Here is a 20,107-nt window from a genome sequence, read left to right as displayed (position 1 = left end):
AATTTTGCTGGTGGTGGAAGTGACAAAATTATTGAATTTTGATTGGTAATTTTTTTAATACCATAGACAGTACTTACCAGAGTCGAGTTTGTTATTAAAGAGACTTAATGTTAGTAATGATTCTCATTTGTACTAAAAATTAAATCATTTCTTAATACAATCACTGGCTTGAAATACTTTTTTACGTGATAATCCTAGTATAAATTATTTAATTTTATCACTTAGGCTGATTTGTTGTCAAGATAAATTTTCAGCTGTGAATAACAGATGTTTTTAATGGTATTGAGCAATCGTCGGTAGGTGATATGTATACTTACGTTCGTCACGTAAAAGTTGTAGACACATACAAATAAAATGGAGAAGACACGTCGTAAATTAAGATAAAATCCTTGGCGAGAACGAAGAGACGTTTAAAGAAGATTTAGTTGAGAATAACATTTGGAATGTTTATCAGTAGACTGGCATAATCGCCTTGATCTCGGTTATATGATAGAATCATAACGAATAAACTGTGGAACGAGTAGAAAATCATGTATACACTACGGATTTTGTGCTTTTATGACTAAAATGAGCTAAATGAGCTAAATGAGCAACACTATAGATATCCATAAAATATTATAATCCTTCAACTATTTTGAATTTCACAAATGCACACGAAACCATAGTCGAAAAATATTAACCCATTACCCGTCGCAATTCAAAAATACAAAAGAAAATTAAATTAACTGTATAACGATATTCATCCTAACCAACTGGAACTATTTTTCCCATGATTGTCATTGTTTTTATTTAAATATAAAAATTAAAGCCCGTCAAATTTTTGGGACATTGTCGGGATCTACTATAGTATACTAAAAAAAAAAAACAAAATTAAAATTATATATTCGTTTTATTCGGTGTCCCAAAAATGGAACATTGACGAATAATGAGTTAATGTTCAAAATAAATTTTGCGAGTCAGAAATTATTTTTTCCAGGAGCCCAATCTTATTGCATTTTTTATTCACCGAAAACCATGCCCTTCTACAAGACAGTGATTTCTCTATATATGTCGCCTGGATGATAAACGTCGCGGAATCATCCCCACCATCACGGGGTATACCACATGAGGTCTCGGACGACGAGGAGTGTAAACATAACTCGGGCACGTCTCCTGAACGATACTTGACGCTGGCAAGACCCGTCTTGTTGACATATATCGAGAATCCACTGTAATGTGAATCTCCCCGTTAAATAATAAAGTTTCACCGACACGATTTCATCGACACCTAGCTTCGCCGACAATATTAACTCACCGACATTTTCAGATCACCGTCAGTTATTTCCCCGACAGTTATTTCACCAATAGTCATTTCATCCACTGATGGTTGGTATGTAAACATTGTCGGCGAAACTGGGTATCAAGGAAACCATTTGTCGGGGAAATGACTGTCGGTGATATGAAAATGTCGACGAGTTAATATTGCGAAGCTAAGATGAAGTCGTGTCGGTGAAACGATCGTCGATGAAATAACTGTCGGTGAGGTTATAGTAACTCAAATGATAAACCGTGTTTCGCAAAGACAGGTCGAAATTCGACATGGAGTGTCCGAGTTTTCGGGCGTAAAATAAAGTCGATGAGCGATAAAAAGCGTACTCTTTATTCCCTTAGACTCGACTGCGCATACACGGCACGTTACAGGCCTGGCCTACAGGTACAAGAAGAATACACGGGTAAAGAAAATCACCGGTTGTCTCACTGTTCTCTTTTATTCACTTTCAACCAACAGCTTCGTCGTTCTCTCGAGCATCGGTTCGGTTCTGTCGATAAACAACGACGGGGATGATCGTTTACGGCCAGAAACGGTGACGAGAAAATCCTTTCGCGGCGACGCCTCTTTCGAACAGTTTCGTGCTCGTCCTCGGAATCGCTGGCGACAGAGACACAGGTGGATCCTCGCGGAGGATCGCAAGCAAAATGGCGATCCGGAACGTTGTCGACGGTCCGCCCCTTTTCCACCTACGGATCGCGAAACCTTCGAAAGAATCGCCTTGAGAAGACTTAGGAACCCCTTGTCAGTCTGGATCTAATTGAAAGATCCATTACGCGGTGCAGCACACTTTTTCTTACAAACTCACTCGCTCTCTCTCTCTCTCTCTCTCTCTCTCTCTCTCTCTCTCTCTCTCTCTCTCTCTCTCTCTTCGTTCTCAGATTCGCTACCGACAAGAATCAGAATGAAACGTGGTACGAAATGTACGATGGTGTAAAATGATGATGATGATGATAATAATAAAAATCAGCGTGTTTCATTGCCAACGTGATCATCGTCGTACTTTATGTATTTATAATATTTATACCGTGGTGTGTGGATCATACCGTTACATCGTATCGCCGTGATAATATAATTACATTACACGTTCGTATTCACATCCACGCAACATAATCTCTCGCGTATCGTCGTCCACGTCGTCTATGTCGTCGTCTATGTCGTTATTGTTATGGTGGTCGGTCGAAAGAAAGCGTGGGGGGTAGATTGTACACGAGATACATAATAATATCAGTTTTTCGTTTTGTTCGCTGTTTTACTTTTTCTTCTTCTTCTTCTTCTTCTTCTCCCTGTTTGTTGGTTTCTTTTTGTTTTTCCTTTTGTTTTGACCGTGTTACGCGACAATCGTTACTCGTTATTGTTGCCTTCATCTTGAATTGTATGTACAGAAGAGGTATATACTCGATAATATTAACGCGTTAATATTTATAATAATTTACGTATCACGCTCTCCACGCGTGGGACCGCTCTGGCCGTGTCAGTGTTTCTCTCTTTTCTTTTCTTTCTTCTTTTCTTTCCTCTCTTCTCCTCCCGTAAATCGATCACCGCCTCCGCGCGATCACCGCCATCTTCCTCCACGTCGACGTCTTCCTCTTCCGGTTTTCCCTACCCCGCCTCGACGTGTACGTCACCCGAACACGCCACGTACACACTCGGACGATGTTGTCTCGCGACACGATCATGCTCGCAACCACTCGGGCTCGCGATTACGCTCGCGGGAGAGCTCCGCGACAAGAGGATCGTCCTCCGGACATACAAAACGGACCCGTCGAGCCCTCCCGCGAGCCGCTCGCACGCTCGCCGACGCCTCCCATACTAAATCGACCCTTCACAAACCGAATCGATCATCCACCTTTCCTTAATTAGCCAGCTTAATTTCCAGCTTCTCGTCTTCGAAACGTCGATTTCTCTTTCTTCTTTCATTTTCTCTGAGCGCTCAAACGCGACGCCTCTTCCGTCGTTTAACCCTTTGCACTCGAGCGGTGACTCTGAAGCGCCACTAGAAATTGTTGTGGCATTATTTCAAAGAGATTACAAAATGAAATTACAAAATATTTGTTCGATTACAAAATTTCTATTTAATAGATTACTGAACAGTTAAATATTGTATGCGTTAATCGGGGCTGTTTCGTATGAATAAAATGAAAATATTCCAAGACGGAAGAAAAATTTAGTTTTACAATGAAAATAGTGCCGAGTGCAAATGGTTAATCCGTATACCATTGGCGCTTCGGTGTACAATAGAACGACCTCGTTAATCATCAATTTCACCGTTCCGCGACCCGTAAATAATTATTAAGGGACCGTGTCGATCGATTCAATTGTCCCAAGTCTGTCGAGGTCTAGCTCGCCAATATATAGTATTTCTCGTTATTTTTTCCACCGTGCTGAAGGCCGAGAGATATTTGAGAAATCTGCTGCCATTTTGTGAACAGTCAAGATCTCGAATTTCTCGATCGCTAAATACACAACTGCATTCTCTGATTCCGATCAGTAGAACTCTATTAAACAAAAAAAAAAAAAGAAACATACAACTCACATAATTTTGATTATTTTTACTCCGGGAAAAGTCAAGCGTGTACAGTCTTCTCCTCGGTATATGTCGCGAACACTTGGCCGATTAAAGTCGCAGAACTATCCCCGCGAGGAGCGTGAACGTGATACGGGTCGGGTAGACGACGTTCACGTCAGAGAATAATAGTATCTCCTGGACGATATAGGTCGCTGTTGTTGACATATATCGAGAGAACACTGTACATCGCGGCGTGCCGAAATCCGAATTCGTAGGGACCGATAGCGTTTCCAGAAAAAATGTCTAAAAATCCGTAGAAAAACGTCCTCGAAGACCAGAATACCTCTGTCCGCGTGAGGATCGATTCGATCCGATCCGGAGGAACGTTGATTTATTGCTGCGAGAGTCTAGGAGACTCGAGGGTAGAGTTTCGGGGCCTGGCGAACGGGAGAGAGGGGGGACGCGCGAGTTTCGGAAAAGCGTCGGCGATCGTTCCGAGCTTCGTCTAGATCTACGGGGCTTCGTCTTCTAGAGCGTCTTCTAGATCTAGATCGTCCTCTAGAGCGTCGCCTAGAGCGTCGTCCGGTGCCTCGTCCTTCGGCGAGAAACGAAGAGATCGCGGTTCGAGCGGAAGATTGTTGTTTCGCTTCACGCTCGTCAGACATCGCGCCGCATCGGGCATCTACAGGGCTACCGTATCTATCTAATTACGAAGGAACGGGCTCGATAACTCCACCTAAAAGTCTACATTCTAGTGTTTCTCATCTACCACTACTATGCGTCGTGCGGATCTGTGTCTTCTGTGACTGTACGCGCATGTATGTACGTGTCTGTGTATGTTTGTATGTTTGTATGTTTGTATGTACGTACCGTGTGTCCGTCGGCATCGGTCGGTTCTCCTGACTTTTCGGTCGAACGTTCTCTAATTATGCACGCACTCTCCACGTCTTCCATTTTGCGTGTACGCACTCATTTATTCTATCTCTGACTTTCTCTCTTTCATTCGCACTTTCTCTCTCTCTCTCTCTCTCTCTCTCTCTTTCTCTCGTGCTCTCGCAGTTGCTCGCTCTGTTTGCTCGTCGTGTTTATCAGCTAATTGTTTTAAACTAAGACGTCGCTACACGCACACTACCTCACCGCTAAATATTTAGCAACATGGACACTATTATGTTCTGCATTTATTTCAATTTTCTTTTTTCGTGTTTCTCTATTCTCTTTCTTTCTCGTTCGTCCGTTCCTACCTCGATCCCCTGCGATTCGAATCGATCAAAATATCTCCTCGTCTCTGTTTTTCTTTTTTTTTTTTTCGTATATTATCACTAGACAGCGGATCTTTACGCGGAATAAAAATTGTCTACTTGAACGACAAGTTGGAGTGAATTCGAAATTTTCACCCTTAATGAGTTGAAAAGAGTGTAGCAGTATTCTTTAATTACTGTTTTCAGTTACGTCTACCCATTTTTGTTCGTAGATGCGTAAAATCCGCTGTCTAATTATCACGTTTCGTCGTGCTAGAAAAGAAAGGGAAAAAGAACGGATTACCGGTAATAATTGTCAGGTGGCTCGATCGAGATCTAAGTACCGTCGAGATCGAGCCTCTTCTACCTTAATCCTCTCACTCTCTCTCTATCTCTCTCGCTCTCTGTTTCTCTCGGACGCACGCTATCGTTCATTCTCTGTCTCTCACGTGTGTACCACGTTATGCCCTAAGAAGGTTCGCGCGCGCGCATTTATTCGTAAACGAGGCGAACGGAAGCGGCGACCGCCAGGCTCTCTGAATTGTCGTCGCGACACCCGGCGACATCATCGTCCGTCGAATCGGACTGATTTTTGGCGTGATTTTCATCCCCCCCCCCTTCCCCGCCCCTCCCTTCCCCCCTTGAAACGCGCAATACGGACGCACTTGAAGAAGCGTCTATTCTCCGCGAGCAAGTCGAAGGTCAACGACGAACCAATCGTTTTGCTTCGAAGAGTCTCAAAGGCACGTCACTTAGAAGGTACCCGGTTATGTTATGCTTCGTTTTCCTCTTCACGACAGGCATGGACACGATTATTATTATTATTATTATTATTATTAATATTATTATTATTATCGTTATTAATATTATTAATATTATCGTTATTAATATTATTATTAATGTTATTATTACTATTCCTTTTATTATTTGTATTAGTAGTATTAATAGTATCGTTAGCGATGGTATTGTTAATGTTAATGTTAAGTATTATCGATAATTATCGTTATTATTATCGTTAGGTATTATCGTTAGCGTTACTCCTCTTACCGATATTATCTCAACTTTTTTTCCCTCGATTTGTCGGCCGTGACCTCAATTGTTTTCAGTTCGACCGTTCGTTTTTTCATCTTTTGTTCGTCTCGTTGCCGATATTGCGCGTTCGAAGGTTTGCGAGTCGCTCGTTAAATTCGGAAATGTTCGTATACGACGATTCGCGTGCCACGTGTTTCGAAAAACAACAAAAAGCATCGGTATTCTCTTCTCTCTCTCTCTCTCTCTCTCTCTCGCGCGCTCCCTCCCAGTTTCTCTTTCGTTCTCTTGCTCGCACGCAGACATGCACGGCATCCATACACTGTTGTTCGCCGCGTCTCGCCGATCGCAAACGTTTCCGGTTTCGTCCAAGAATTAGAGTATCCGCGTCGCACAGCTAGGTCGCGCGTCGACTACTACCGTATATTCGGCTCGCTAATTCAGTTACATCTAATTGCTATTGCTGTCTTTATTATCGTCAATCATTACCGCGTACATCGGTCGGGGTGCGTCCACGTTCGAGCCGACACTCTCGAGCGGCGAGCAGAGCAGCCATTAACCGGTGATTGATCATCGTTATTGATCATCGTCGTCACTGGATATCCGGGCTTCACGCTCTTCCAGGTCGCATTTTGTTGCTGTTTAAAATGATTAGCATCGAAACAGCAAGAATCTGATCGATGCTCTGTTAGCTTCCGTCGCATCTTGTTTTTAGAATGATTCTCCCTCCGAGCTTTCGTTTTATTGTTTCATAACGGACCAGGTTGGAATGGTTTACGTTGAGGCAGCCGGTATAGTCTATTAGGTTTGTCTTCCATCGTCATCTTACTGTTTCAGAATGGATCAGAACGGTTTCGAGCAGAGCAACGCATTTATTACAACACCAAGTTTTATCGCTGGCCCGATCGACGCTCTCCCAGTTTCGGTCCGAGCTCGAACGTGGACGTACCCTAATCGTTTCTCATGCTCTATTCGATGCTCGACTCGATCGCTCGTCGACAGAAGAAAACTCGGAGCAGAAGCGCGACATTATCCGCGGAGCCTGGCGATCTCGTTTCGGCTCCTCTTTCTCTACGCGGTACGCACATCTATTTTATATAGATATATACTATATGTATATATATATATATATATATATATATATATATATATATATATATATATATATTCATATACTCGTCGCTCGGAACAGAGTTCGGTGGAGATCGCGTTCGTTCGTCGAACAATCGAAAACAAGTCTTTCGCGAAACGTTGATCGTCCGATCGATCGCGGCGGCGATATACCAATACACGTATGCTGTATCCGGTTCGGCGGATCGACGAATTAATTAATTAATTACTCTTGTCGGCCCTGGTCGTCGACACGTTTTCAAGCCGGCTCTCTGAGTTCTACCGCGACGCGAAAAAGGAGGAGAGAAAAAAGAAGAAGACAAGAAGAATTCGAAGATTTCTTCACTCTTGTTGGTCTCGAGAGCGAGAGAGAGAGAGAGAGAGAAAGAGAGAGAGAGAGAGAGAACGGTCGAGATTAAATATTGTGCTTTTGGCTCAGAGGAGAGCTGGACGAAATTCCAAGGAATCACGGTTCACCGAGTCCTTTCGGCTTTTGCTAATTTATACAGACGGGCCGCGCGCTGTGAAACGCGATTTTTGGAAGAGCAACGAGCTGGCGAGCCGGCGAGCCGACGAGCGGGGAAACAGGAAAGAAAGAGGAGAAGAACGAGACCGGAGATTCGACGTCGCCTCGGTTTCTCTGCGTCGACGAACGTCGTGAACGCGTCCTCGACGTCGTCGACGCAACAAGCCGCAACCGCTCCTACTCGCCGCGCGCGCGTGCCGCTCGTGTGTAATTCCGTAAAACCAATCGTCCATCTGTCTGTGGCGATACAATCTCACGCGGTTAGCAGTATCACCGTTGCTTTATTACAATTAGTGTTACAAAAGCTTGATTATTTGGATCGGACTGTAGCAATATATTCACATAACTATTCATCGTCGTGGAAAATAAAAAGTTCAACGTTCACATTACACTCGTTCACCGTCCTCTCGTCGATTATTGGATTCGTAGTAACCCGTAATAAATACAATAATTCATATCAATAATAATAATAATAATAATAGTGATAGAAATAAAAATAATAATATTAGTAATAGTAGTACTAGTCGTAGCAATAATAATAATAATAATAATAATAATAATAATAATAGTAATAATAATAATAATCACCAATAGTGTCGCAGTCGTCTTTACCCTCGTCGCTGCCGTCATCGTAATCGTCGTCATCGTCATCGTCTAAGCGAAGATTCAGTCCCGTTTGTCTAGCCGGCTACTGTACAGAGATATTGCCACAAACGCAAACGTGTCGCTTTGGAATAAACGCGCATTCCGCTGGTTCGAGCTTAACGCTAATGTGTGTACGTATATCTTTATGTACCTGTTGCGTATCTGGCGATTTATACGTGTATCGGCGGTGTTGCTGTGTTCGTGTACTTGTACGCTTGAATGTATGTATGACTGTGTGTGTGTGTGTGTGTGTGTGTATGTACGTCCCTTCGGAAATATACAGCGGTCGCGGAAACGTCCTCTAAACTTAAAAGTAAACTAAGGTCGAAGAGCGAAGCGACGTCGAGCGAAGAACGGTCTCGCGAGACAGAGACAGAGAGCAAAGTTCCCGCGTCGATCGCGAGATCCTTGTTCGAGCAGAACACGTCCGGAACACGGCCGAAACGATTCCCGGAGAACCTGCTTTCATTGTTGCCGTTCGATCGACAGAGCCGAGATCGTCCGAGACTCGAGGAGAGCCACCGGAACACGATCGAGGAGCCCCGCGACGATCGCCAAGGTTGCCTTCGGAGATTAGGGGCTTCCTCAGCTTGGCACAGTCCTTACCACTGAGGCTTCCTGACGGATGCGAACCGTTGTCCTTTTTAGGATTTACAACTGTGCTAATTAATTCGCAACGATTCCTCTACTCGGAAGCTGTTTATCATCTGAACGCAATCAACACTTCGTGTGCCATCTTACCGGACTCGGAAACCAATTTTCAGTACAATCTGTCGAGTCAAATTCGATTAGGGTCCACCAGGAGTGGAAATATTACAGCAAGAATAGTTATGTTTAAACTGCGGATCTTTAAATAATATTTGCATCGATTGCAAGACACAGGGGCGAAATAAACATTTCTTTCCTCCTTTAGTTATTTGATTATGCTAAAACCAATACGCCGGTGGCCTTAGATCTTTTTAATACGTCCACTGATTCAAATTGTGCTCACCCAAATTGTCATAAATGCATCAAATCCGCGGTCTAGTTATGATAAACTTTGTCTCTTCGATTCTCGTGGTACCGACACGTTGGCTGCCGCGTGAATTTTGTTTACTGGTCTTGCCTATTTATAAACGAGCTGTTAATATTCATTATCAGTTACAACGAAGTTTGCACCTTGCGCTGTAGTTACTCGCGGAACGAATAAATTCCAGTACCGCTGACGTTACGACTAGACTGCGGATCTTTGTGCATTTACGGCTTCCGAGAATGTTCAAAGACTGCGGTGATACAAAATTTCACAGAATTCAGTACGACTTTTATTCATTTCAGATCCGCGAAGGTGATTCCACCAAAGGTGAGATCCACCGCTGAGAATCAGATTGTATTTGTTTCCACTTTCCTAAAAATTGACGATTGCATAAGCATCCGCAGTCTAGTTAATTAATATCGGCGGTCACTGGTAATCACCACGGCAGTCGACGTGTTGATAAAACATCGAAGAGTGACAGCAAACGTATTAAGATCTACAGTTTGTTCGTCGGTGTGTGTTTCAAGATGAACAAGCTCGCATCCAGAAGCCTCAGCGATAAACATTGGCCGCCTCGGTACCCCTAACTCTCCTCCCCTAATTCCTCCTCTTCCTCCGCACCTCCCCAGGGAATATTAGCAATTTGGATATACCGGGGGGGGGGGGGCACATCTTACAAAGTTAGCGATAGAAAATATCGACGGCGTAGGAGCGTGCGCGCGCTCGCGCGCTGAAACGATTGTTTACACGAGAAGCACGGGGGCGCGCGTGCATAGGAGGTTCTGCGTTATAAAAATACATACGATTGTTCTCTTAACGATCGCGGTGCATCGAAATTCGGGCTCGGGGGGACAACGGGCTTTTAAAACGTTCTGTTCTGAGCCTGTACATAACGGACCCTGTATATACGTCGGACAGCTCTCGCGCGGGTTCACGTAGAAAAAACGAGTTGCCATCGCCTCACCGACAATTATTTCATCGACAATCGTTTCACCGACACCGCTTCATCGACACCTAGCTTCGCCGACATTTTCATATCACCGACAGTCATTTCCCCGACAACGGTTTCCTCGATACCGAGTTTTCCGGACAATGTTTACGTACAAACCATCAGTGGATGAAATGACTATTGGTGAAATAACTGTCGGGGAAATGACCGACGGTGATCTGAAAATGTCGGTGAGTTAATATTGTCGGTGAAATAATTGTCGGTGAGGTGAGGGTAACTCGAAAAAACACATTGTCTCGTCGTCATCTCGTTCTTCTCGAAGCGGCGAGACCGCGAACCAAGCTCTGGCACCGGTGAGAGACGACGTGCCACCGTTACCACCGCCATCGAAATCCTTTCCGCGAGTTCGTAGACGATCGTGATCGCGGGTAGCGAGCCGCATCGCGATCTCGTCGCGCCGGCTGTCTCGCCAGTTTTCGTTTTCTTCTTAATCGCGGATTTGTTCCCGAATTCTAAGGACGATACGAAAAATAGATATTGCCGCGCAAGGACGCAAAGGACGCTTCGAGATCGGGCCCGGCTTTTCTCCGACGAGATCGCGAGCCGATCGCCGCCCGGACAGATTAGATCAACTCGGCTCCGACTTCTCCGATATGGCGGGTGTAACGCTTCTCCTCGCTGTTCTCGCTTCTCACCGAAACGGAAACGGTGATGGAGACGAAAGCGGGGATATTTGGATTAAGATAGAGATAGATATAGGTGGGTAGAGAGGAGAGGAGAGAAAGAGAAAGGGGGAGAGAGAGAGAGAGAAGGGAAAGAGAGCGCATGACTGCGACACGGGCGGAATTCTTGGAACGAAAACAAGAGATCTCCTTCTCTCTCTCTCCCTTTCTCTCTCTTCTCTCTCCCTCTGTCTCTCTTTATTTCTCTTCCTCTGTTTAAGCTCGATCGCGGGGAACGAACGCGAGTTTCTCGTACGGAGGAGATTAGATCGTAGAGGGGGGGAGCAAGATCGAGCAAACCGACGGGACGAGCGTCGCGTTATCTCCTTATCGCGCGAATGCTTTGGTTACGGGGATATATTATTACATTACAATGGTTACGTCCGGTGCGTGTCGCTCGACGAGTACGATCTCGATCTCGATCTCGAGGAGGAACGAACGCGCGCGATCTCCCTCGACGCCGGTCCCTCCTCTTCGCCCCGGGAATCGGTGGGAAACCGAAGTAGCATAACTGTGTCCCTCGTTTCTTTCTCTGCCACCTCTCGGACCCGTGTCTCTCGCTCTCTCTGTCTCTCTATCTCTGTGTGTTCGACTCGCTCTCTCGTACTCGTAAGCTTGTAATCGTCCATCGTCATCGTCATAGCGTCGTCGTCATCGTCATCGTCATCGTCATCGTCTCGTCTCTCACTCGGTGTTCGACAGGCACACACGCGCGCTCCTCGGGGAAAAAACTGTTCTTGCATTCTCTCGTTTCGCTCAATTCGTCTCGCGAGTCTCCTCGCCTGGACCGTTTTCTTTGTTTTCTTTGTTTATTTCATTCGCTTGTTTGTTTGTATTATATATTTTCTTTTTGTGTTTGTTTTGTTTGTTTGTTTGTTTGCTTGTCTGTTTCGTTTTCCACGTCGGTCTGGGGAAGAAGGAGAAGCGAGAGCGAAGCACAGGCTCTCTCGCCTCCCCCCTCCCCGTGACACACCGAGAGAGACAGTTTCTATTATTTTTTCTGTTTTTTTTTCCTTCTCTTCTTCTTCTTTGTCTCGTTCTATTCGTCGTCACTCTCCCATTTAGATTCCCCGCGATATATTTATACGATAGAGATCGGACAGTTTGGATGCGTCCTCGAAGAGACGGCTGACGAAGACCCGGCCCGCGGTCCGTGTCTACCGGGAGCCGCCGCTCTCTGACGTTTGAGCTACCGTCGCCGGGTTGTGGCTCGTCTCGTACTCCATCACCTCCTGGTAGATCAGCTCCTTCCACTGCTCCACCGTGTGCTCTCGCTCGTCCACGCTGTGGTCGTACGGACCCGGCGCCGGCTGAAACACATCCCCATAATCAGCTTCCGGTAAATACTCTTCCCGAAAACTCCCCAAGCCGGGAACATTTAGCCTTCCTCTGAGAAGAAGTCGTAGAACTTTGCAGAAGATGACCCTTCGAACCACTTGGGTCCTTGAAGACACTGTAGCAATTTCTGACAATTTTCATGTGTTCATCCCTTGCACTCTAATTTTGAGGTGCCAGTAAAAATTGTCGTAGCAAACAGTGTTCACATTATTAATCCTTTGCAGTTGACTTTTGCAATGACCTTTGTCATTTTACTCATGTTGAAGAATGTACACAGTGAATTCTCCATATATGTCGCCAAGGTCTGGACGATAAACGTCGCGGAATTATCCCCACTACCGTGGGTACGTCCCCTGGACGATACATGTCGCTGGCAATACCCGTGTTGATGACATACATCGAGAAGACACTGTAGCAATTTCTGACAATTTTCATGTGTTCATCCCTTGCACTCTAATTTTGAGGTGCCAGTAAAAATTGTCGTAGCAAACAGTGTTCACATTATTAATCCTTTGCAGTTGACTTTTGCAATGACCTTTGTCATTTTGCCATTGTTACAGAATGTAAACAGTAAATTCTCCATATATGTCGCCAAGGTCTGGGCGATAAACGTCGCGGAATTGTCCCCACTGCCGTGGGTACGTCTCCTGGACGATACATGTCGCTGGCAAGACCCGTGTCGATGACATACATCGAGAAGTCACTGTATTTACTCGTATCGCACTCGAGCGTTTAGCAGTTTGTTAAACGCAAAGACATTTAGCAATGTGGAAATTGTGGTATAGCAATTATTTTGACTGGTACCTCAGAGAAGACGTTGACGTGTAAAAATACGGGTTTGGAGTAAGAAAACAAGCTTGATTTTACGTGGACAATTTTACATGAAAAGAAATGTCTTGGGTTGATAATTATCAAGACAAAAATGACGAATAACGTTACGTGTCAGTAACATTCGATACTTTGTCGTGTAATATAAATGACACTAGACGATCACGAAACGGAGGAAGTTAATAACAATGGCGGTAGCATAGCTATACAATAATCGACTAAAGTTGTGAAACAAAATTTTAACGTGTGACTTGAACCACTGTACTGACTATAGGAGACACAGTGCGATGATGGATGACTATAGTCGCTGGTAGTATCGAAACAGTATGAGGGGAGAATGAAGAGGAGGAAGGACGAATATGTTTGAACCTTGAAAACGTTTAACAAGGTTGGGCGTCGTTAATAGATCTTTGGTTTATTCATTATATGCATGGGTTTTTATTATGTAATATTTGCTGTATTCACTGTAAAGGAATACAAAATCTTGGCAAACTAGAAAATGGGAGAACCGAAACTTTTCTTCAGAAAGGTCAACTTCGATAAATATTTTCGCGGTCAAAACATGTTCACCGATCCTCCCCCTTATTTTTCCCCCATTCTGCGATATTTCAGGCATAGTGTAAACAAATTTCATCGCTCCATCTTGATTTTGTCCAAAGTTCTACGATTTCGTCGCAAAAGGTGACTGAATGTTCCCATGTGGGCTGCACAGTGGTCTGAATCGTGCTTCCAACGCGAACTACTATTAAATATTAGATGGACAACGAGAACCATAAATCTATAATTTTCGTTCCACGAGTTAAATGTCTACTATGACATATTTTCATGTGCGATATACAGTTTAGGCTGTGACTAAATGTACACGTTACTACGAGAATCATCGGTTACCGACGATTCGCTATCACCCAGTGTCCTAGCTTTATCAGAATCTATTGAATCAGGTGGTATTATTGAACAACGTTACAATCGTCTCTTCCTAGAATAAAACTAAATGGCTTCTGAGATATCTCTAGAAATAGATTCGCGTAAGAACTTCCTCTAACAATTCTTTCACTATCGACAAAGTCCTCGACCATCTACAAAAGCCAGCGGACTTTTTCTGTTTACCTAAAGCTCAGATACGCGATACCAGGAATTACTTCAACGGCGACATAATCTCAGACAAAACGGTCCGGGAAAACTTCTTCGAACCGAAGACTGTACACATAAATCACAAAAACGAAAACCCCGAGAACTCCAGAGAAATTCGAGGACGCTACTTCGCTTTATCTTCGATTCGTAGAAATTCTTTAGATAAGGACTAGCTCTTCGGCTTCTCTTGCTCGGAATCTCTGCAAACAATTGTACACGGTCCTCCAATAAAAATGTCGTTCAAATCATTCGCCACGTAGAAGGCAGAAGATTTTAAGGAGATAAACCATTAAATCATTAAATTTTCCCTAGTTTCCCGTGCTCTAAGTTCTTCGGCGTTCGGTAACACGTTCGAGACCACCGCGAGCCCGGTTTAGCTGTCGTGTTTTCGCTCGGCGTGGACACTTACGGCGTTGACTTCGCCCTCGTCGTACCACACGTTTATGTAATTGTGGAGCAGAGCGTCGTCGACGGAGATGCGTCGCTCGGGGTCGATGACGAGCATGCGCGACAATAGATCCCTGGCTTGGCTGGCTGAAAAACGAAAGGGAATCGCGCGAACCAGTGTGGGATAAGAGCAACGAGACAGAACGAGGAGAAAGAACGAGGAGAAGACGACTCGGTACCGGTCGTCCGGGTACACCGGTACGCCGGTTTCCGCGCAGTTTCCGCCTGGTTCTCGCGGCGATCGATGTCGCCGCTCGTCGACCTACTCACCTTTTAATCTATTGTGCTCCGAGGAGTCCGATGGGAACAGCACGTCCGGGAATAGCCTGTCGAACGGGTACCCAGGATATCGCGGCCTGTTCTCCACGTAATTCCTCACGGTCGGCTGCAGCCGTTGCATGAACTCCTGCGCCGGCGTTCCGAGTTGTTCTGCAAATTCGAGCAGCTTTGTACACGTTTCTCTCCGGAAGAGTTTGCAGAAAGCAGAGAGATAGAGAGAGAGAGAGAGAGAGAGAGAGAGAGAGAGAGAGGGAGAGGGAGGGAAAATGTTAGGTGTGCAAGTCCCGGTGCCTTTCCATTTAATCCCAACTGTAGGCTAAATCAGTGCTCCGCGACCTTTTGTCCTCCACGGCACGTTTATGCGACAACCCCGCAAGCAAAAGCTTGCAAGTATATCAATTACAATGATACGTATATGTTTTTATTAGATTAAAATATTATTCTCGAGAGAATCGCGCAACACCCAAGGTCACAACAGCGGTTGCGGAGCACCGGTCTGAATTGTACTTTCGCCCCGGTCTTCGTGGCGTTCTAGACTGCCGATCTTCAGCTTTGAAAACACCCTGGCACATGCAATCGATGTCTCTTCGGCTTGGAAAGTTGGGTGAAATTCATTTTGGTCGTTGGGTCACCCATGAACTGAGTGGATGTGAGAAGAATTGTTACAGCGGCACGTGTACTTGCTTGGGGAATTGGCACCGAGTTTATTTGCAATGGAATTTGCAATGGAGCGGTGTAGAACAGACGTACCAATTATTTTGTTCCACTGGTCGATGTGGTCCGTGCCGGGAAAGAGTACTCCGCCCCGTATCATCTCGCCCATGATGCACCCGACCGACCAGATGTCCACGTTCTCCTTGTAGCCCATGCCCAGGATCACCTGTGCTCGACGGATCGCAAACATCAGATCGTACTAGCGTAATCGTTCATCTACCGCCTCGTTACCCTGCGCCTCGCACAGAATTATTGCTCTCAGGCTAATACGAACGCGAGAGGAGGAGGAGGCTAATTTGGATCTACTAGATTGAACCGCGTGTCTTGGGAAATGGAGACGCCTGCTGTGTTGTTAACCATGTTCGTTCATTATGAATAGACCGTGGATCTTTATGCGAAATGACAATTTTCTGCGTTAGGCTGCGGATCTTTAGGCAAAATACAAATTTTCTATCCGAGTTGCTACAGGCTGGAGTGAAATAGAAATTTATTTATTTTCTTAATGTGTTTAATAGCTTGAAAATAGAGTAACAGCATTTTAAAGTTTTTCTAATGTTTTTACTGTTTTAAAATACGCCTACCCATTTTTGTCATAAACGCATAAAATCCGCAGTCTAGTTATGAAGTATGTTTCGGGTCCAACAGAGGCACTGGTTCGATTAGACCAAATTACTGGTGTTGCAATCGATTAATAATTATTAGACTGCGGATTTTATGACAAAAATTAATAGGTGTAATTTTAAGTAGGAAAAATATTAGAAAATTGAACATAATATATTACTTTCAATCTGCTAAACACAATAAGAAAGAAACTAAATGTCTATGTAGATCCGTAGTCTAATAATTATGTTACAATGTGTGTGTTTACAATGTGATTAGTTTACAATGTGCAATCATCTGATAATTCTCGATTGCTAGATGTTTCTGAAGTGCTGGGTCAGAACGGACACCCAAATGTCAGGCCAGTGCACGAATGAACATGCAAGCTTCGGTATGCAACAAGTGAATGCCAATGGCTCGTTTATGAAAATTAATCGACCAGTCTCTCCGAACTTTCGGCGTACGGTTGTTCTGATTAATGTGGGTGAACGAGGCTCTGGTAACGAGGAGCAGAACGAACTGTTAGATAATTGTAGAGTGTTTGATTCGTGAATGTTTTCTCAGGTTTCCGTGGAAAATGAAGGAAGTTTTACCTCTGGCGCTCGATAGTACCGCGTGACCACGTACGGCGTCATCATGAACGTCGTTCCAGCGGTTCTCGCCAGTCCGAAATCGAGAATCTTGAGCGTGCAGTCCGACTTGACGACGATGTTGCTCGGTTTCAGATCCTGAGGAGAAGCAACCAAACGATTCATCAAAAGACTCTCCAATGGCACAAATATTGGGACAGTAAATATTCACTGAACATCGTACAGTGATTTCTCTATATATGTCGACAAGGTCTGGACGATAAACGTCGCGGAATTATCCCCACTACCGCCAGGTATGCCTCGTGAGGGACCGCAAAGCTCGAGAAGCCGAGGTATGTCTCCTGGACGATACAAGACACTGACAGGACCCGTGTTGTTGACATATATCGAGAATTCACTGTACATTCTTGCTGTTTTTACAAAGTGAAGTAAAACTTCGAGAAAAATTCATAAAAATTGTTCAGCGTCCACAGAGAAAAGCCCAGTGTTAAGATCCTCGGAGAAAAATGGATCCAGATCGAACTCACCCTGTGAATGATACCGGCGGAGTGTAAGTGCTTGATGCCGCATAGCATTTGATAGAGAAGGTAGGACATGCGCTCGTGATCCAGATCCATCTGTATCACCTGGCACAGGTTCGCGTCCATAAGCTCCATCACCAGGTACACGTCTTGAAACTCGTCCAACGAACGTTGCGGTGTGAACGCGTTCAGAAGACCGATGATCTGCGAAATGAAGGGACGGGTTTCCCAGTAGCGAATTATCGTCGATCGGATCGAGGAGGAGGGAAATACCGCTTCGAGAACGAGACTCACGTTTTTATGGTTGACCAATTTCATTAGCTTGAACTCCCTGTAGGCCCTCTTCGCGTGCGTCACGTTTTGAAAAGGTCTCGAGAGCTTCTTGATCGCCACATTCTGAGCGGTGAGCGAGTCGTACGCCGCGCTGCAACAAACACGACACGTGTGCAATCGAAGATCGATCGTATCGGTCATGAATGGCCGTTCGAGGGACGGACTCTTTCTCCTGGTGTCGAGGTTCGGGAATCCTAATCGCCCGGGGAGCCATTCGAGAAGCAACTCGCGGGGGAGCGTTTTGGCAATGATAGCGATCGTGAGAGGCGCGTCTCTGCTTGCGAACGCTCGCTCGAATACGTCGAATGATAATCACGTAGACACGTGACCTTTGCAGAGTCAGCAGGGGCCGGTAACTGCTGTACAATTTCCGTTCGCAGCCTTCAGACTTAAGATTCGTCTTGATCTTGATCCGACGGGTCTCAAGTCTGTGACCAAACTTGTCACATTTTTCGCTCTGTATTATCGATATCATGAATTCTGTGACTTGCCGGAAACGTGCTTCAAGTTTTCGGCTTTATTTCGCAGAGAATCGAGACAAAGTATAGCTCAATTTGTAGCCGGAGATATTTTCTAGCGCGCGCTGCTCTCGATTTCGTTCAGAAAACTCATCCAATGGCAGAAAAATGCTTGGATTCCGCGGCACGCGCATCGTCAATTTTTGGCCTACTTCTATCGCTTATGTTACCGAATATCCGCATAATCTCGTCAGCTCGTGACCAGCGCGCGCTAGATCGAACCTTCCTCTATCGAACGAGCCCTTTCCCGGCGAAAAATATTCTCGTATAAGGACGAAAAGTTGAGGCTGGTGAAACCATTTTTCGCCTATTTTTGGAGGTAACGTGGTCACTCTACCTTATCGCGAATCTACGGTTTTAGAAACGACGAGTTTACAGTGTACCTAGGCGGCTCAGCCTCGTTTATGTTACCGAATATCCGCATAATCTCGTCAGCTCATGAGCAGAGCGCGCTAGATCGAACCTTCCTCTTTCGAACGAGCCCTTTCCCAGCGGAAAATATTCTCGTATAAGGACGAAAAGTTAAGGCTGGTGAAACTATTTTTCGCCCATTTTTGTCGGTAACGTGGTCACTCTACCTTATCGCGAATCTACGCAGTCTTGCTGTGCCTTTTTTCTAGACATTATACGTCTTAAATAAGTAAGTAATCAATTAAAAATGCATACCACCGTGTTTGTACATGTCTTTGCTACGTCCGTATGGAGCCTTTTCTTCGATACGAACATTAAATCTCTCGAAATTAAGAGAATCTCTCAGCGGCAGCCATCTTGTGACGTCATACTTGCATGAGAATTCGAATTTTCTAGAAATTCGCAATTTGGGCTCTATACAGACGTAGATTGGACTTTTAGAAAACACAATTGACCACTTCTAAACTGCTCATTGCAATATTGAAGCGGCAGTTTGTCTAGATTTTGACCCTTGCATACGTATATGGATTTCAAACCATGCCGGTCCCCTTAAGACTGAAATCTACTTTGAAACTTGTGCACGGTGTAGCCTTGAACGGGACCTAGGCCGGTCCTAGTCCTAGAAGACTGCAGTCAAAGTTGAACGAACAAAAGTTACTAAGAAAATTGTCTGCGTGTCAATGCGAGTCCATCTTGCTAGGCGGGGGTCGTTCGATGGGAGGGATGGGAAAGGACGATGACGAGGGCTTACCAAACGATTCCCTGGGCCCCAGAGCCGATCGGCTTCAGGTTCTGGTACCGCTTGAGAATGGTGAACCTGGTGTCCCCGACTTCGACCGTGTAAAACATGGTGGACAGCCGGGTCGTCCTGTCGGGGCCCCGGTAAGGCATGCGCCTCGGTGCTAGTCGGTCCTGCTGCACCTGCACCTCACCGCCGCTCGAGCACTCCTGGTGCACTCGACGAGGACTTACGCTCTTAGCCACTTTGGATGCGAGATTGGGAGCACTTGGCCGAAATAAGATCCAGACTCAACACCACCCCTCTTCTTCCCTTGCACCGCAAAGGGGCGCGAGAGCACGGGCACACGATGCTACTGCTGATGCTGCTGCTGCTGCTTTCTTCACCTGCTTCGTACACCTTCGCTGCCCCTGCCCCAGCCCCTTCCCCAGCCCCGGCCCCAACCCCTGCCCCCTTGCCCCAGCCCTTGCCCTTTTCCCAGCCCTTTTCCCAGCCCCTGTCCCAGCCCCAGTCGCTGCCGCTGCCCCTGCTCGCGAATCGGCCGCGCCAGATTCGTCTGCAAAACAACAAACAAACGCTAATTAGATACCTCTATTCGCCACTCATTAC

The 20,107-nt window shown here is 45.4% G+C and overlaps 1 protein-coding gene across 1 annotated transcript; it reads right to left on the bottom strand.

Moving 5' to 3' along the window:
* Nucleotides 1-7,982: 7,982 nt before the first annotated feature.
* On the bottom strand, nucleotides 7,983-19,924 carry Bsk (mitogen-activated protein kinase dJNK). Its single transcript, XM_076798214.1, has 8 exons — nucleotides 19,511-19,924; nucleotides 17,792-17,921; nucleotides 17,504-17,701; nucleotides 16,980-17,114; nucleotides 15,823-15,952; nucleotides 15,064-15,222; nucleotides 14,756-14,880; nucleotides 7,983-12,359 (listed from the first exon to the last, which is right to left on the bottom strand). Exons 1-8 carry the CDS (start codon nucleotides 19,648-19,650, stop codon nucleotides 12,207-12,209), a joined length of 1,170 nt encoding a protein of 389 aa, XP_076654329.1. The 5' UTR covers nucleotides 19,651-19,924; the 3' UTR covers nucleotides 7,983-12,206.
* Between the last annotated feature and the right edge of the window lie 183 nt (nucleotides 19,925-20,107).

Source organism: Halictus rubicundus, chromosome 12, assembly GCF_050948215.1.
Source record: "Halictus rubicundus isolate RS-2024b chromosome 12, iyHalRubi1_principal, whole genome shotgun sequence".
Lineage (NCBI taxonomy): Eukaryota > Metazoa > Arthropoda > Insecta > Hymenoptera > Halictidae > Halictus > Halictus rubicundus.
Note: the sequence above shows the minus strand (reverse complement) of the source record. Positions and strands in the feature narration are given on the sequence as shown.